This window comes from Arvicola amphibius, chromosome 1 (assembly GCF_903992535.2).
Source record: "Arvicola amphibius chromosome 1, mArvAmp1.2, whole genome shotgun sequence".
In the NCBI taxonomy this organism is placed as follows: domain Eukaryota; kingdom Metazoa; phylum Chordata; class Mammalia; order Rodentia; family Cricetidae; genus Arvicola; species Arvicola amphibius.
Genome location: NC_052047.1, coordinates 143903153 through 143922645, shown reverse-complemented (window position 1 = coordinate 143922645; position 19493 = coordinate 143903153). Strand labels below are relative to the sequence as shown.

At 51.5% G+C, this 19493-nt stretch overlaps 1 protein-coding gene across 7 annotated transcripts in view; it reads right to left on the bottom strand.

The window, feature by feature from the left end:
• The window catches only part of Brsk2 (BR serine/threonine kinase 2), a 51795-nt gene that overhangs the window by 20347 nt on the left and 11955 nt on the right, over positions 1 to 19493 (bottom strand). For all 7 annotated transcript variants that reach the window (XM_038339746.1, XM_038339757.1, XM_038339767.1 and 4 more), the window contains exon 2: positions 393 to 487. In XM_038339746.1, coding sequence (XP_038195674.1) covers positions 393 to 487 — 95 coding nt within the window. The remainder of the gene's footprint in view (positions 1 to 392; positions 488 to 19493) is intronic.

Here is a 19493-nt window from a genome sequence, read left to right as displayed (position 1 = left end):
ATTCAGGTCTCTAAGCTTCTCCACATCAGGAGCTAGAGCTTATCCATCCCTCTTCGAGATAGCCTGGTCCTGGCAAGCAGGGTCTCAGAGAGAAGGGCACTTCCTCATTCTAATCAAAGGACTGATGTCCAGTCTGCTGCTCCAGCATGCTGACCCAGTACCACCATTGTCCACTGTAGAACTGCTCTCCGGGATAACAGTCAAGGTCAAGTGGAATCCTTGCTGAGGATGGAATAGCCCAGGAGCTAATCTGCTGTTGCTCCAGCAGCAATGGGCAGGATCCCGTGGATTAGCAAGGGTGAAAGGTAGGACAGAGGCCACCCACGTCAGTCCCAGATACCTAGGCCCATCCCTCCAGGTGGTAACCCTTCTACCCTAGCCCACTGCCTCACCTTCATCAGCACCGACTCACTGAGCTTCTCGCGGTTGACAATTTTGATGGCGACCTTCTGGCAGGTGACACAGTGGATTCCCAGCTTCACCAGGCCTGTAGGAGAGAGGCCACACTCTAGTCCCAGCACCACATCATCCCAACCTTAGATAGCAGGGAGCTCTGCATCCTGACGTGCCGCTTGCAAGTCCATCAGGTCCTGACCATTAACCACCTTACCTTGCTCACTCATCAGGATGGCTCCAGGGGAAAGTGGCTTACTGCACTAAAACCAGATTCCTCCTGAAACCTAAGGTCTTCATGTGCCACTGCCACTGCCCCGTCCAAGGTCACCAGAGCCCTTCCTATGGGTCAAGCACAACCCCAGTTGAAGAGACAACATTCTCTGAATCCAGAGACACTCTGACCTTTAACACAATCTTACTTAAGATGCTTCACCTACAGACTGTGCCTCAGAGCCCTGTCAGGCCCAGTCCCTAGACATGCTCCCTATGGAGGAGTCTACCTATCTTGAGGCTGGGGCCCAGAGCTGGAGGAGTCTCATAGACACACAGATGTTAGGCAGGCTGGAAGAGGTAACAGAGGTCCTCTCTGGGACCCATGGTGGTTAGTGGGAAGCAAAGCTGGACCAAGATCCGCAGCCATGAGGCAGAGACTGCTCTTTCCAACTCAGGGTGTGTCCATATACTGTCCCAACAGAATGAGCCACAGCAGGACACATGAAAACAGTGCAGGGCAAAACCAGGGGAAAGGTAGTGTAGGGCTAGAGGAAGCATTTCTGATGTGGGCAGTTATCTCCCTTCTCCACAAAAGATTAATTTTCCAACCAAATCAAAGGGCTCTTGTAAATTGATAAGAAAACAGATACACCATGCTCACAGACATGTGCATGTGTATGCATGTGTATATCTCATGCACATGGCAGTAATATACAAATGGGCAAAAAATGAACACAAAGCAGATAAATGTGTAGAAAGACAGTTCATGTTTTGAGTACGGTCACAACAGAGATGTGGTTTCAGAGTGTAGCTGGAGCTGGGGTCCTGGGTGTCTAAATGCAGAGCTGAGTTTCCATGATAGGGAAAGCCCAGGCTGCCATGTGAGATCCCAGGCTAGGAGGTGGTCACAGTGGGACACCGTAGCCAGGGAAGTCATCTCTGAGGGCTGGCACAGGCTCTGGTGCCTCCTGCTGGCTGTCTTTGATCCAGCATGAATGCCTGTGATTCACACTCAGATGGGGAGAAAGAGAACTAGCCAGGAGGGCAAGGGTACTGATCATCTGATATCATAATTCAGTCATGACATGGGCTGTGGCCCTGGCCAAGGCACTAAGACGTGAGGTCACCTGCTCTTGGCCAGAAGGTACTCAAGACTTGGTAAAACCATCCAGTCCCCCAAGAAGACTGCAGGTGCAGGAGAAATGAGGAAGGACAGTATGACAAGTGATAAAGCCTCCTGCCCCAGGATGAAGTACTCTTGCAAACCTAGAAGGCCCACTTGCGGAAGGACAAGGCCACAAGGGCAAAGCAGGAGATGAGTGTGACCCAGAAACAATGTGTCCCCTCAGGAGAGCTCAGAGGACAAAACATGGCTGTTCTGCCCACAGATGTGATAAGAGCAGACTGGCGGGGAGGACAACATGGCAGGCATCCTCAAATGTGTTCCAGGCAGGTAGGCTGTCTTTCGGATGACTGTATGATCAGCATGCGGGGAAGAGGGAACACTGGAGTCTCAACAGGAAGAGTTCCATATCTCATCACAATCCAGCTGGCAAGCATACCTGGTAGCCATTTAACCACTAGTGTAGCTAAACCATGAGATGTCCACCAACCAACCTCACGGGACATGTGGGGCCCTGGCAGATATGGCACTTGCCTCCTCTCTTCACTCTTAGTCCACACCACAGGCACACTCAACCTTATATAGCTATGTGCACACCCATACCTCCCCCATAATGCACTTATGCATATCCAGTCACATACTACATACATGCCCTTGTCCTTACCCTCACAAACAGGTGACATACACATTCAGTCTCCCATGTATGTGCACATACAGTAGAACCCTCACATCTCACCTGTCGGCCTGCCCTATACACTCACCCTCACATGGATGGGCACACATACCCACACTCAACCCCACATGTGTGCGCTCATACTCACACAGCCCTCCAGCCAGACAACAGGCACCATGAGAGACATGTAGAAAAATGTCATCCTGCCTCAGGAACTGGGAGGACATGGTACTAATCTGGAATGAGCATCAAATAGTAAGAAGACAATGCTGTCATCTCCATCCAGTGTGATTTCCAACATCTGCCAAACACAGCTGAGTATCAGACACTGCCTCACACTTAAAGGTGGGAGAACTGAGGTTGTGGCATCTACCTCGCTGGCTTTTTAAAAGCCAAGAGGACCAGAACACCATGTCCCTGAGCCCCAAGCTTTCTTTAGGAGCTTCCTGGGAATATGAGATCATGACCCCTGCTCAGGGAATGAGTGGCCAACGAGTAGCTCTATATGCAGTAGGCTAAGGTGTGGGCAAGTCATCCTGGACCCCTCCCTTCACTTTTTTTCACTTGCTTCCAGTATGCACAGAAAGCCCATTCCCCATCGCTGTATCTTGAATATTCCTACACAGCCTAGCATTGCAATGCTTCTTCTTGGTAAGGCTCTCCTGATACTTTAGGCCACTCCTTCTCTGTCTCATGAAGAAAAATGAGGTCCTGCCTCAGGAATAGGGGCAGATGGGGATCTTCTGGGGTTAGATGTCTGGGTTATGAGAAGTTCTGCTCCTTCCTGTTGCAGTGAGAAGGGAGTATGCCTTCAGGAGCCTTGCTGTCTGGCCTGCAGCCTCAGGGACAGGCGGCTTTCTGGCGGGAAGCCCATGATCACCCCTCATTACCCAGCCCTCTAAGTTGCTGGGGCTTATTTTCCAATTGTGATTTTATCTCTAATTATTGTCTTCACACAGATGCAGCCTCACATAGAAAGGGAAAGTATACCATGTCACACATAATTACACGGGGCCCTTGCCAGGGTGGGGCTGAGCTGGAAGCAAGAGGATCCACCAGCTCCAACTGTGCCCTGCTTTTGCAAGGGCAGCAGCAGGTTCAAAGGGACTGGGGCTTCCAAGCCTCTAAGAAGGGTCCCCAGGCTTCCAGAGGTGACTCTGACATGAGTGTGAAGGGTCCAGGCCCCTCTAGAGCTACTGTCACCCACAGGCACCTGGGACTTCTGAGCCTGACTAGGGAATGGGGGAGATAGGCAGAGAGGCAACTGTAGTCAGTCAACTCAGGCGTTAGGCAGGCCCTGACTGGGCCCCCAGTTGCCCAGGCAGCACATGGTGACTGGGTTCTGAGCAGTGACCCTCAGTAGAGGTGGAGTCTAAGGACTGTGGCAGAGTGAGGGCAACAGGATGGCCTTCCAAATATACCTGTCCTCTACCCAGCTACTCAAAACAGGGGCAAAACACTACCATGTGGGTTGGGCATTTTCTAGGGGGCGTGGAGTAGCAGCTTGGCACTCTGCTTTGCTCTTTGGACTCCAATGACCCCAACGAATTGCTCAGTTGGGGAGAGGAAGGAACAAGCCTAATTGTGGATCAAGCCAGGTGATCTTCAAGGATACTCCGGGGATAACTTTGGGTAATGGAGATGGAAGAGGATGGGGCCACCATTTGGGAGGCAGATATGGCTCCCTATGAACTTGCAGGAGTCCTTGGCTGATGGCCAAGTGCCTAAGGGCACTGGACACAGATTAAGATCCAATGCCTCTTCCCTCCTGCCCTGCCATTGCTAGCCTCTCTTATACATCATGATCCTTCTGAAGACCCCAACTGCGCTTCTCTGTGCCCTGGGGACCATGAGTGCAAAGGTCAGAGAACATGTCTCACTGTCCAGTAACAGCCGCCAGAATAGTCTGCTGCTTGGTGATTTGGGTAGCATACACTAGGTAGGTGACAATATCAGCACTGGGGAGGGACCTTCTGTAACTCCCAGCACCTCAGGCGACAGCAATGGGGTTGGAGAGGTAGAGGTGGCAGTCTACAGATGTTCTATCCTGAGATAGACAGAATGTCCATTGGGTGGCAGCACCAATCATGGGTGCAGCATGTGCCTGCATGTCTCATAACTGATGTCCTCCTCAAAGTGAGGAGCACAATATTTCTGCAGAGGTATCAAGTCAACTGGGAAAGCACGGTTCATTTATAACCTATTGCCAGTTTCTTCCCTCAGTCTTTCCACACTGGGCCAGGGCACCTAGAAAATGCACATGGCTACAACTTTCTGCTTGTTCCCCAGGTTCTTGAAGGTGCTACCTCCAAGACTGTACACCCCCACCCCGTGGTGGTTTGAGGAAAATAACCCCCAAAGGGAGTGGCACTATTAGGAGGTATGACCCTGTTGAAGTTGGTGTGGCCTTGTTGGAGGAAGTGTGTCACTATGGGGTTAGGCTTTGAGGTCTCATTTGCTCAAGCTACACGCAGTGAAACAAGCCATTTCCTGTTGCATATGCAAGATGCAGAACTCAGTTACCTCCCCGGCACTATGACTGCCCGCTCATCACCATGTCCCACCATGATGATAATGGACTGAACCTCTGAACTCTAAGTGAGGCCCTAATTAAATGTTTTCCTTTATAAGAGTTGCCGTGGTTGTGGTATCTCTTCACAGCAATAGAAACCCTAACTAAGACAGAAATTGGTACCCAGAACTGGGGTATTGCTGTGATGGGCCTGACCATGCTTTTGTCTGAAGGAATATGGACCTTGGCACCGTGGAATAGAAAAGCAGATGAAAGCTTTAGGTGCTGCTTAATGGGCCATACTAATAGGAACACGGAAGACTGTGGTGTTGAGTATGATTTGAACTGTGGATGCCTGGATCAAGAGGTTTCAGAGAAGAAGAATGTTATCATATGGCCTAGAAACCAGTCTCCGATACTTTGGTGAAGAATGTGGCTGCCTTTTGCCCATGTGTGAAGTGTCTGCCTGGGGCTAAAGTGAGCTGCATCCACTTGCACTTACATTTCTCAGGCCCTCAAGCTCCCAGTGCCCCAGGGTCTCCTGGTGTACACAGACTTAACAGACCTTGGCTTAGGGTCAAACTCTCCAGCCCCAGCTCCCCTGTGTGAAGGATGCTGTTTTCCCCCAAGTCGCTCTCCTTACAAAGCCGAGGTTTGACCTGTCTGCCATCGCCTGAAGGGAACAATGACCATCAGCCCTTCCCACAGGGTCCTCTCAGGCCGTCCCACCCACACTGCTCTACCTCCCCTCTTGCCAATGATGTGACAGGCACACAGCCCCCATCTGTTCACCTCATGGGGGCTTCAGTGCAGGGCTGACTAGGTTACAGCATACTGCCTACCCTATGCAGATGGGAACCCAGAGATCACGAGGCCCTGGGCATGGCACATGCATGTGTGCCACCTGCTGTTGGGAATATATGGTCCAAGGACACAGGCTGGACAGGGAGGCATGAATGCCACAGACTCCCAGGTCACTCCCCACTGTCCAGTGGTGTTCAGGTGCAGGGCATAGCTGTCTAGAAGCCACCAGTGTCGCAGTCCTGCCCAGATCAGGCTATCCCCATGAGCACTATGGGACCATTGTAAAGGAAAGGTAGCACCTTAGTCAGGGCTTCCAGGAACCAGGTCCAGTGAGACCTGGTCCAAGTGCTCTTCCCTCCTCTCCCATCCCCTAGGCCCTCTCTAGCCATTCATTCCTAAGGCTCATCCCTTCCTAGTACTCCCAGAGGGCCATTAAAAAGGATACGCTGCCTAGTGTCCTCCCTGGCCTCTCCGCAGCCTTGTCATAGGTGGGCTCAGCTCTCTACAGATCTCAGGAACAGCCAGGTGTGTGGGGGGGGCACCTCTCTTCTAGGCACCTGTCTGCACACACTTGGGTGCATCTGCTCTGCCACTACTATCCATGAGGTTGCTCATCAGCCTAGAGATCACCCTGGGGACCCACCTGGCTTCTGCCAACTCCTTTCCCAGCCAGAGTTGGTTCAGAGGGTGGAAAAGAGTCGTTCTGCCCAGGGCAAAGTGCCAGTAGTCAGATGCAACACTAGGGCAGAGGATGGAGAGGGCAGGCTGTAGCTGAGCTGCCTCCTGGCTGTGCTGGGAGGATGGATCTGCACTGCTGTCCTTGGTGCTGAATGCAGTAGGCTGGGGGCAATGGTGCTTAGCCTGTGGCAGCCTTGGGGGCAGGGTCTTGCACAGTTAGTTCGTGCTTGGGTGCAGTGTGTGAGTGGCTGGCAGCAGTCTCCTCTGCGGGTTTTCAGGAGTGAGGTTTATCACCAGGCAGGATGCACCTGAATGCTGGCCCCAGTCAGCTGATGAGCATACATACCCTCCTAGTTCCAGTAGAGCCCAGCACAGGGCACCTGTCCCAACCTTAGGTTTGAGACTAGTGCTCATGAGAAGAATGCTTCAAGTATTACCTGACCTCCCCCCATAAATGACCAACTTGCCTCTGGGACCAAGTGCACCTTATCCTAAGACCCCTGGCTCTATCCTGGGAGGCTCAGCTCCCAGGGCAACCATTGTAGCACACGATGACCCATTTTCCTTCACTTCTCTGTAGGCAGCACTGTGGGCGTGTGAAGGGGCAGTGGCTCCCATTTTCCTGAGGTGACAGATGGGACTCACAGCCAGCCAGCCTATGTGGGCTTGGCAGGGGGTGGCGCCATCCTGGGAAAATAGATCACAATGCAGAGTTCATCTTGCCCTAGCTAGGCTGCCTAGTCCTTGAGGAAGTGTCTGCTAAGACGCAGGACAGACACCTGCCTGAGAAATGGAGTCCCCACCCTTGCCAGAAGGGGGCAGATGTTCTACATAGTGCACAGAGTCTCACTAACAGCAGAGAGCAGATGAAGCCGTCCCTGCCAGCCCACAGCTGTCCTTGAATGTCCTGAGAGAACTCTGCAGGCTCTGCCCAGAGAGCAGGCACCACCAGCAGTCTCACAGCTATTACTGCAGGTCACATCCCCAACACACACACACACACACACACACACACACACACGTGCGTGCTGGCTGAATTCCCATGGGTTCCTGAAAAGAGCTGACCCTAAAGTTGAGGAGGACGGCCAGGAGGAAGCAGCCACCCAGGTCCCCAGTCACCATGCTGATGAGAGATGTTAAGGAGGCAGGTCCCTTGGGCATAGATAGCCACAGCTGTCCTATGGTCAACCTTCCTGGTCTCAGCTCTCCCACCCACTCAGTCACTGTTCCAGCAGGCCTCCCTAAAGCCCAAAATGAGCCAGACTGCTGAAGCCACACCCTACAAAGGCCCCTCTCCAGGCCATGGGTCCCTGAAACATGGCCACCATTGGGGAGTTGCTCTGCGGAGAGCCTTCTGCAGAGGAATGAGGTCTTTGTACAGTAGCTCTCTGGCCCTGAGCAATGGAGGGGGTGGCCTTCACCTCCCAACATCCCAGCTAAACCTCATCAGACTGTGAGCCAGGACCACAGCTAAAGCACAGTTAAGGCAGGATCACAGCTAAGTCAGGGTCACAGCTAAGCTGGATCTGCAGTTAGGCCAAGGCCACTGCTAAGCTGCCCCAAGTCCTGACACCAGGAACCAGGAGATGATGGCGTTTGCCACCCTAGGTCATTCAATGTCAGGGTGACCAGTCATACAACAACAATGAATGTTCAATCCCTAAAGAACTCCAGATGACAGGTAGACATGCATTTGGGCAGCCATTCACTGATCGACAGTCAGCAGCCATCCACTGCAGCAGAGCTCTGGCCAGATCAACAGGCATAGGGGGCAGCCATCCACTGCAGCAGTGTCTTGGCCAGATCAAACTTGCTTTCACCTCCTCCCGTTCCCAAGCCCAGGAAGACAAGGCTGAACTCTTTTTTTAGCAAAAGGAGGCAAGGTTCAATGGCAACAGCCTGCTTAGCTCCCCTTCACATCCCCAGCCGTGACCACAGCCCCAGAATCCTTCCTGATGGGAGTCCCATGGCTAAACCACCCCTGGGTAACAAGGGACCACAGTGCTCACTAATCCCACCCATCCAATGCCTGGGCCTCTCAAGCCAGGATAAAGGACAGAGGGTCAGGGGAAAGGATAGGGACACTGGAAGGCAGCATGGACACTGGAGGAGGGCAAGGGTCTTGGCCATTTCTTGCCTTGCTGGATACCAAGGTTTTTTGGAGCGGGGGAGTTCTGTATCCCTCTTCCCTTTTACATGCTGGCAAAGTTCCCACTGCTGGGTTCCCACTCTAGTTAACGGGCTCCTCATCCTCTCTCATGAAGATTCCACAACTCCTCTGCTAGCTGCTTGGAAGGCAGGGCTGAGAGTGAACTGGAGCTCCCCCAGGAGCACCTCCTCCCTGCTTGGCCCTCCCTACTCTTGCCAAGCACCGAGACTCATCTGGTGCTAGGGAACCCAGAGTAGGAGGCAACCTTGGGGGTATGGAGGTGATAGACTTGGTGGAGATGGGGCTGTCATGTACTCATTGCTGACGCCTGCACCCATCCTGAGTGCCAACCTTCAAATGGGGCACATAGGGAAGAGGTGATGGCCTTGGGAAAGGCCTTCGCACATTGGTTCAATATTCCAATGGAGGTATCTGTATTTGGGGGTACCAAAGACTACCAGTGACCCCCCAACACTGGAAAGAAGCTAGAAGGAATTCCCTATAATCTCAAAACTCAACGCTGCCTACCCCGCAGTGTGAGAGATCACATCCTTTTACAGTGACTTCTGTCTGTAGGCCCAAGAAGCTAACACATGACGCCTCAGCTCACATACACATGTACATTCTTCATCACAAACCTGGTCATGTCTCCACAAAGGCTCATTCACAAGACATCTTTGCTTAGTGCAATGACTGCCGTCAGCAAATACACCTGCACTGGCCAGAGGCACTGAGACCTACTGCCAGGCTTGGACACAGAGGACAGAATGGTAGTCTGACCAGGAGTCCCAGCAGTGCCACTGTGTGACCAGAACTAGGCTCACACACACTTCCCTCTTTGATCACGAAGCTCTGCTCTTTTCCTCAGAAGGAGAAGCGGGCTCAGGGCCTGGGGTCACACGCCAGAAACGAGGTTCACCAGACTTCAGGCCTCATTCTCCCGCCACTGCACCAGCAGTCAAGGCTTCCAGTTAGGTGCTGTCCCAAGCATTGCCCCTCAGTCCAGGCTCAGGATGGCTACCATGAATGAACAAATGGGGCAGACAAAAACGAGAGAAGACAGAGGGACCATGTTGTTTATCCATAGTCAACCACACTGAGGAGATGGCCCAGGGACAGCGCAGGTGGGAACATAAGGGTCCCAAGAAGTCTGGGGTCATGAGGAGATCTCTGACAGCCACCAGCTGTCAACACAGCGCAGTGCAGCTGCCTGCCAGAGGGGTTGCCTACCCCACAAGGCTGATCAGACTGGGGGAGCCAACTTGCCCAGGGCTGAGTTTGGGGTATTCTTGGAAGTTGGTTGCCAGTGTTCCAAGTCACCAGAAGCCCCTAGCTCTCCAGAGCTCACGTTTAGTGGGACTTCAGGACTCTAGATCTCTAGAAGCTGAGCCTTCCTCTGCCTGCTGAGAATGACAATGCTCTAGAGAGTCTGGCACTTTAACTACAGTTCTGGAGCCTGGCTCCTGACCCAGGAAGGCACTTAGATTTCCTCACCCCCAAACCCTGACTGGCCTCTCTTCTGATCCTGATGACAGATCATGTCAGGCTGGAAATCAAGGCTGGTGGGCATGAGATCAGGATGCCTGGGGCACACAGAGGGGAGGGGATTTGGCTCCTGTGTTGGGGGCGCTCAGACCCAGGGGGCAGCTTCAAAGGCAGACTGGCTTGGAACATGCCTCTCCCACAGCTGGGCTGTGGAGACTTTGAAGTTGTAGACATCAAAGTATTCATGTTCTCAGCAGCCACACAGTTGTGGATGCTGAATCAGCCTCCCCAGCCACTCCTCACCTCTCAGCCTCTACCCCCACAGCTTGGGCATCCATGTCTCCAAGCCATGACTGTAATCAGGATTCCCCAGTGCTAGGGAGGCTGAAGACAGGGTACAGGCAAAGCTCCTCCACACAGATCCTGAGGACGCCCACCAGTGCGCCAGGGAAGGAACACATCTCTGGGGAGACAACTGTTAACACTCCGAAAAGGAATCTCTCAAATTAAATTAATTAAGCCCTGAAATATTTCACATGCCAGAGGCCCTTTGGCTGCCTCTGTGCACTCCTTCTCTCCCCTGCCTATCACCCAAATAAGGAGCAGGGGCCTCCAATTCTTAGGCAAAATGTGCCCCCACGTCAGTGCCCACTAAAGGAGGCTCTGACCCAGGAAGGGAAGGGATGTGGAAGGGGAGAGGAGCATCAACCTCACGTGAACTTGCTGTCCTGTATCCCAAATCCCTTCCCAGACAAGGAGGGCTGGGAACCTGGCTTCACTATAACTTGGTCTGGCAGGACCTGAGTCCCCCCCAGCCTTGACACAGGGTCTCCTGGTATCCTTTCCTGGTAGAAGACATCAAATGTGAAGACCCCACATTTGAAGGACCAACAAATCTGCACTTGCTCATCTCATCTCCAGTGAAAGGTGGCTAGGAGTTCACCAAGGAAGAGGCACAGGCAGGGTTCAAGCCAGGAGCCATCCCCATTGCCCAAAGGCATCCTGGAGGGCTTCAATACTGGGCACACAGGCCTCCAGGGACAGGCTGGCTCAGGTGAGGATAAGGAGGCCACAGAGCGAAGCTAGAGGAAGGATGCTGCTCCTAAGAGAACTTTCCAGCCCAGGCAATGGGCAGGGGTGAATGCACAAAAATGGACCTGGAATTTATAAAATCAAGCTTATAATAGGTAGACAATGCCACAAAATAGGAAAAAAATAAAGGCAACTTAGAACTCCAGGAAACTCGAAGGCCTCAGAGACATGGCGAAATATAAGTGAACCACATCATGGTGAGTGTGAAGCTGGGTCCATGCCTGGGGATGGAACAGTACAGAGGAGAGGTTGTTGTCTTATGTTAGGACAGGACCAGAATAAGGCGAGATCTGTTGGAAGACCTGGACTGAAGATAGAAAGCATTAATAGCATTGATGAGTGTCATCATGTCTCATTTCATGGGTGAGAACCAGAGGGACAGTGTGTGTGTGTGTGTGTGTGTGTGTGTGTGTGTAACAGCCAGCTCGCACAAGTCTTTCAGAAACAGCTTGAAGGGACTCTGTGGTAGTGATGACCCAACCTACAGCTTTCCAGAGAGAACAAGCACTTCCAGATCACGAGGACTCATCAAACCGAGTCCTCTCAGAGGTCCCCTCACTACATGTATATGGCCCTCACTCAGCATCCCTTGTAATATAGAAACATGATGACCTCATGCTCTACACAACACCCTCTCACCTCAGGTCAGGCACATGCAAGACAATGACATGATCTCTTGGGGCCACAGTTTTATTCTTTAGTTATAGAATAATGAGATCCGGGCCTAGAGAGATGACTCTGCTATTAAGGGCACTGGCTCATCAGTTGTGGCCATGGTGATTAGTCCCAAAGCCATATGCCACCAGTACATTGGGTCACTGTACCAGTCTTAATACAGCACTGGCCTCCTTTGAGTGCTGGAGAAGTACAGACTGAGCCAATGGATGGATGCATGTAGGGTGAATGTATGTGTGTATGCATTTATGTATATGTGTATAGATGGATGGAGGGGTATGTATATATATATGGATGTATATGTGCACATATATATGGATGTGTGTATGTATGTGTATGTATACGTGTATAGATGGATGGATGGAGGGGTATGTATATATGTCACTCCTGTGATCGCTACCCTGATAGCAGGCAAAGCCAATGTGATCCCCTGCAAGTGGACACCTACCACAGCAATGAGGCACTAAGTCCCGATCCACCCAGCCTGCCAGCCCCAACATGTCCTTTTGTGACTCATCAGTGCCACTTCCCACTGTCAGCCCAGGAGAGGAAGGCCATGCTTGTATGCACCTCTGCAGCAACTTCTGGGAATCAAGAGTCAAAGGCTTTGGGCTAGCAGGGTCTCTACCTTAGAACAGTCAGAGGGGCAAAAGCTCAGGTCCTATCACAGCTGCCTCTTCCTCCTCTTTGTCTGGCCCAGTCTCTGCATACTGGGCAGAGAAGAAAGGCCTGGCACCCTTTCATAGAAGGAGGTGATATCCTTAATTTCCCAACATACCTGAGGACAGGGTCACTCTTCTCTGCCAACACCAATGCCAGAGGCCCTCACAAGCTAAAGGGACCCACTTGGACTCAAGATCCTGTAATGGTCCTGTAAAAACTCACAGCCTCTTGAGGTGGTCCGTCTCCCCTCAGCACCCTCTAAAGGCCCACAGGGACCATTACTGTATGGGTCTTGGAGGTAAGACCAGAACCCAGGAAGTGGGAAGGGCAAAATTCTCTGGATTAATAGGGAGGATGGTGGGCTTGGCATGTGCTCATCTCAATCATGTCCTAGTGAAGTCATCTAACGAAGGAGACTGAAAATTGGAGAGAACACTGTCTACAATGGGGTACAGGACTACCAGGGGTGCTTATAGTCAATATAGCCAACTGGTTCCTACCTTAGTGTGAGTTGGGGTAGCTATGAGACAAATACCCACTCCACCATCTTCCCTGGGAGGCCCGGCTAGAACACCAACCAGGCTTGTGGCAGGCAGGAAGGGGCATGTAGTGGAGGATCATGCATTGGCTAGCAGGTAAGCTTATATACTATCTTTTGTTATTTGGGGTCCAAGGAGAGCCTGACTCTGGAGAATGAGGGGCCACATGGTGGTGCCCTGGGTGCCACAGTCATGGTAGAACACTGTGTCACTGTGTAGTCTGGGCACTAACGCCTACAGTAGGCAGGTGGGCAGTGTTGGATCCAAGGTAGACACTACCAAGGGATCCTTACCACTGTCTCCAATTGAGCACTGACACTAGCCCCTTCCTTTTTGATCCCCTCCAAGGTGCCTACTCCCTTGACACTGGGCCTCACCTAAGGAAGCCATACCCCAGTTCGTAGTCTGTTAGGGAAGATGCAGCAGAGAAAACACACTGGGGGCTAGAGGCTGTGCTCCAGAGGGAAAGGCAGGTAGGGGTTTCTAAAGCCAAACCAGGTTGGCAAGTTGCTTCTGGATACCAAGTTCAGGCTTATAGCTAGTGATACCCTCCTCCCCAGAGGTTAGTGCCAGGCCCAAGGCCTCACAGCTCAAGTGCCAAGCTCCCACAGTACTTGGGAATGTAACATCTGACTAGAGCTGGGCTCTCTCCAAGGTGAAAGTTCCCACTGTTTGCTCAGAAATTTGTCTAGGCCTTCCCAGAAGCTCAACTCCCTCTCTCATTCCCTCATGCACCAATATGAACTTTCACAGGCCGTAAATGTCTCAGTGCAGGGTTGGTCCGAACCTGCATGCCTACCCTTAGCCCAGTCTTGAAGAGGTCAGAGTACTGAGGGCTGAGCCTGGGAGTGTAACCAGGTGGTACACCACAGCCCAGCTCTACCTGCCAGGTCAGGCCAGGAAACTCTCTGGGGAGGAGGGGAGGAAGGGTTCAGAGACACCTGGGACATGACCATCTATGAGTGAGGTTGGTGTCCCCGGGAGACCTTTTCCCTGGCTTCAGGGTGTGTGAGAGAGTCATGTCCACTGTCAATCTCTCTGCCCTGATGTTCACTTCAACAGCAGCTCTCCAGCTGGGAGCATGAAACCCTTTCCAATCTGCCATTCTGAAATCAGAATGGAGCTGAAAAGTGCCTTTTTAAAAAGAGGCTCAGGAGCAAAGCCCACTCACAAGTCTTGGGGGTCAATGGCCCTGAGAAGAGGTCCTGAGGTCATATCCCTCCCTCTTAAATGATCCTTGGAGCATCCCTGTCTCCAGATCTCAGGCACCTCATATAGAGTCCTCCTTCTCTCCTTCCAAACCTCCATCTGTTGCCATGGTGACAGGAGTGCTAAGGCAGGAGCATCCAAGGATCCTCTTTTATTCCTGCCTCCTTTCATTGGGGCTAGGTTCTGGTCCCCACTGTGCTCCAGACACTTCCTGGCCACAAAGTCCTGTGAGCACTGAGTTTCAACTGTTTACTGACCCAGATCCCATGCTGTGCCCTCACCTGCCAACACCCAAAAGAAGGGGTGCCCAAGGACATCCTGACTGAGGTTCATGGATAATGACTGTGTAACCAGCCCCCAAAGTCAGAGAATATGGCTCCTTTTATGTCTGCTACCCACAAAACTTCCAATGGTTCAAAGAATAGAGGAGACATCCAGTACCCATCTGTGCTTAACATGGGGGACGCATTACTGTCCAGGACCCATAGCAGCCAACAATCCACCAGTATGCTGTACAGGTCTTCCCAGCAGGACTCTGAAGTTCATGCCACTCTACAGCACAGAAAGCTAGGGCATCCCTACTATAAGACACCCGAACCTCAGAAACTAGAAAGGCTGCATGACAAGGGTAAGAGGGAAGAGGATATGGATCCATCCCTAGGGTCTTCACAGTCCCTGTCTTCTGTTTCGAACTGTTGATGTGTACCTCCACACACTGAGACTTGCTGTCCAGCATTCCCACCTCACCTACATCCTATAGCACGCTCAACAGACTTGACTTACAACAGCAACAAGAAATTCAAACTCATTTGGTCTTGTATTCAGCACTCACGTACTAAGTCATCAGCCAATCAGGAAAGCCTACACAGCCTTCAGCCCCCCCCCCCCAAGTATCCTTGCATTCCTTGCAACCATAGCTCATTTCCATCACTGTCAAGCCTTCTGCCACTTCATGTAGCGTTTGCGTATCCGGTCGGTGTGATGAATAACCAGACCAGCTCAAGAACAACAGTTATATTTTTAAATAATTGTAAAAAGGGGAAACTCACACTAACAGAATGAGAGGTCCAAAATCCGAAATGGTCCGGCAAGCACAGCGTAGAGAGCGTGGGCACCTTTCTCTCCTGTTTTTCTACCTGGGCTCCAGGCGGCCACACCCTAGCCAGATGTGATTGGCTGAGCTTCCCCGTCATCTCCCCCTTTTGTCTAAACAAGATCGAACCAAACCCAATACAACTATATACAATAGGAACAGATACCAAATATAAAATTACAAGCAATAAACAATATTAAGCAAGAAACACATAAAAGTTTTACTAAGCATTCTATTTCAAGGAGTCTAAATAATGTATTGAAATTGAGTTTAGCTAAATCATGAGGAGGGTAACTACAATTATCTAATCTTTAACTCCATCAAGGGAAGTAATATTACTTGAGTAAACAGGAAGTACAATCGAGAAACTTCCAAAATGTGTAACAAATGACAGAGACAACTGACTACCTGGGCAATCACCCAAAGTCTCATTTGTAATGTTGAGGCAACCAACTTTGGCTAAGGCCTAACGTAACTGACATACCATTTTTAAAGGCAAGAAACTTTTTAGAACTATCTTACCCTGTCTTGGCAGGATATGACAGTCCTGTTTTATCCATTATGTACAGATACTCTGTATCTCTGTCAGTGGTCGAGGTATGGACTTTTCTTTGCCCAAAGGCCAGTTCTGCCAAGAAGAAAGGCTCCAGGTGGAGTGTCTTTGGTGTTCAACATTCTCTCGGGAGTAGATCGGTGTTGCCAGGAGTGATTGTGTCTCACTACCACGGAACTCTAGGTTCACAAATTGGTTAGCATGGCACATTATCCCAGCCTTTGGAATACCACACGAACCTTAGTGTGACTTCTACAATCTAAACACACATTAGAGTGACAGGCTGGTGTGAGTGGGAACATTACCAGCATCCTTAAGGCCATGGCAGGTAATTCTCCAATGAGATGTAGATGACTGAACACCTGAGCTAAGTGGCTCCACACGCCCTGCCCGGGAAGCATCATGGAGAAACTGTCCTCATCTGCCAATACATCTAGGACAGGCTCTGAACTCTGAAGAGAGTTCAGAATGCTCCAAGACCAGGTCATCCACTCAGGCATTAGAACAGACTTTCAGGAAAGGGGAAAATTTTTGTGTAAAGGAAGACATAAATGGACAGAGGAATAAGAAAAAGCCAAGCATCAACATCTGTAGCCTAGGCAAAGCCACGTCTCCAGGGGCCCAGCCACCAGTCCAGCTCTTCCAAAGGCTCTCTTGTTCCCAAGATGGAGTCAGCATGAGAAGCAGGAGAAAAGATTTGACTTGGATCTAACTCTGTGGCCAGGCTAAGGTCTGCAGGTAGATTCATAGTCAATACTGACTGGTAGTGTGGGTGAGATCCAACACCCAAGTCTGAAAACTGGCTACAGCACTCGGGTCTGGCAAGAAGCATGTACTCAAGCTAAGGGACAATGAAGACATGGATTCTCTACAGTTGAAGACATGGATTCTCTACAGTTGTTTCAATAGCTCTGCTCCAGGCCCCTTATGTGCACTGACATGTGGTCCAAGCATTGAACACCAACACCCTAAAGCCGGGATTCAGGATGGGTAGGTAAGCCTCCCTAAGGGCACTAAGAGTAGGACCATAAACATGTGTAAGAATGAGGAGCAGGGACTAGACTGAGGAAGTACCCCATAGCAAACTGTAAGCCCCACAGTGAAGGAGGCTCGAGGAAAGCTAGGCCAGGCCATGAACTGGGTATCACAAATACTTCATGCTGGCAAGAAGAAAAAGCAGACTACAGGCTGTGTGTCCTAGGAGGAGAGGGTTTGAGAGGCTAAGGGGATGTTGGGGGAGGGGTGTCCTGAGAGCTGGACTCTATGGTTAAAGGGTCTAGGTCCCTGGCACATTCCAAGATCTACCATCAATTCCCTATGTTGGAGGGATGGGGACAGTTTCCTGCCTTCCATCATGGAGGAAGAGGTGCCAAGAACTTGTAGCAAGAGGTGTTAACCCCCCCATATACACCCCCACAGATAGCCCAGCAGGCAGGAAGGATTGTGCAAGAACCCATGTGGAGGCCTCAATCCTCTCCTAGTGTGCACCACAGGCACCCTTTGCAGTCCCCTTATGTTGGGCAACCTTCCCCTAGCGCCCTTATCTGGGGGTCACAAGTGCTATGAAACTGGGAATTTCAGGGCACACAAGGAAATCTAGCAGGACATCCCCCTGTACGCCACTTCTGTTATCCATGCTGGAGACTTAGCCGGGTCTGGGAACTCCCTTCTTGCTGAGGCACGTCCCTAGAGGTTGGTGAGAACCTCACTCCGTCCAATCTCCGCAGTGCCAGGTGATCACATTACATTTCTATTAACTGGTCTCTGCAATTCAATACTGCAAAATTATCCCGATGAGGTATTTTTGATAAATCCCTTATCTAGTCAGTAATTCAATTGAGTAAACCGTTCATCTAAGCTGGTGTCCTAGTTAAGGAAACCTTGCTCTTCTTCCCTCCCAGGTGTAGGACCTAGGGAATGGAAGCAGGCGATGAGGCCACTGGCTGAGCTGCTTTCAGAATGGCAGGCCTAGAGAGACCACAGAAGGAGAAGGTTCTGACAGAGCAGCATTTTCCTGGAAGGCATGTTTAGGGTAAAGGTGGAACAATGAGCAGGGGCCAGGTGGAGCCTGAGAGAGTGAAGGGATCCAACACTGGGAACGCCCATTGGCCTCCATGAGCATGGGGGCAGATTCCCACCTCCTGCATGCAGACCGTGGTATAGTAAAAGAGACACAGCTAGTGGTAGTACTCTGACCAGCAGCTGTTTAGCTTCTGAGGGACAGGCCAGGCAGGGCAGAGATGCAGGATTACAGAGATGGGCAGTCTGTAATGCTCTGTGAAGGCGGGGGCCTGGAAGGAGCCAGTATAGCCTGCAGGCCTGACTGTGGGAGTCCAGACAGATATCCACTCCCGTGCTCCCCTGTGTTGGCAGAGCTGAGTTCTGTAGCTGCTATCTCCTGCTTTGCACCTGCCAGGCCCCACCCCTTCAGTGCCCAAGGGATGGGCAATGGGGTTGCCATGGTGATGAGGTTGGGGATGCCTTCCTTGGGAAGCCCCAGGGAATCTCTGACTGTCATCCCACACACAGGGAGACATGAGAGTTCAGCTCTATACAGACACAGACACACACACACACACAGACACAGACACAGACACACACACACACACACACACACACACAGACAGACACAGACACACACCTTGTACACACTTTCACTCAAGCCTACAAAACATAGGACACAGACACATACGTGCACACACACACACACACGTGCACACACAGATACACAGGCCTGCAGATCTGCACACACCCTCAAGCCGCATTCCAAAGCAGAAGGCTCCAGGTCTCCCCATCTGAACATCTTGCAGGCTTTTCACTCTGGCCCTCTGACAGCCCAGTGATGGGCCGCCCAAATGTTCTCCCAGAAACCCAGAAATTCCTAAAGACAACTTGCAAAACCTAGAGATGTCCCAATTCCACTAGCTCCTTCACAATCAGCCATGAAGTGTCCCTTAGCAGCATCCTCCACACGCACGTGAGGTCCTGGCAGGACACTCTGGGCCTTCTCACCAGCAGAACCCTAGTAACTCCCTGAGAAATTCAAGGGCAGAAAAGGCCTCGATCCTTAATCTTTCCAGGGATACTTCTGCCCATTACTACTGGCAGCTATGAGCACCAATGGGCCAGAATAGGCAAATCCACTCCATACAGATGGGACTCACCTGCCTCCACCTTCCTCCATGTCACTTAGCCAGTGTTCACCCCATGCCTGCCCTGTACCATCCCTGTGGCAAGAATCCACAGAGCAGTAAACTAAGACAGAACCTATGAACTAAGAGGAAGCTGAGGAGTCCAGCTGTTGCCTAGGTGTCCTTACAGCCAAGGAAAGGGAGACAGCCTGGCCAGTACTGCTCTCATGTCCAGGGAAGCAACCTCCCTTGAGGAAGCCTACACAGTTCAGGGACCCCTCCCCCCACCAGGGGGACACGCTGCCCAGATAATCAGAGACAGGGACAGATGGACCTATGCCTGGCCTACAATGCCGATGGGAGGCCACAGTCAGGGAAGGGAGTCACGCTGAGTCCTGCAGTCACCTGCTGTCAGGGACAGAAACACTGGCCCCACCCCCGCAGCAGTGCCTGCCCGTCCATCCTCAAGCAGGAGGCCAGTAATCTGCAGTAAGGTAATAATAGA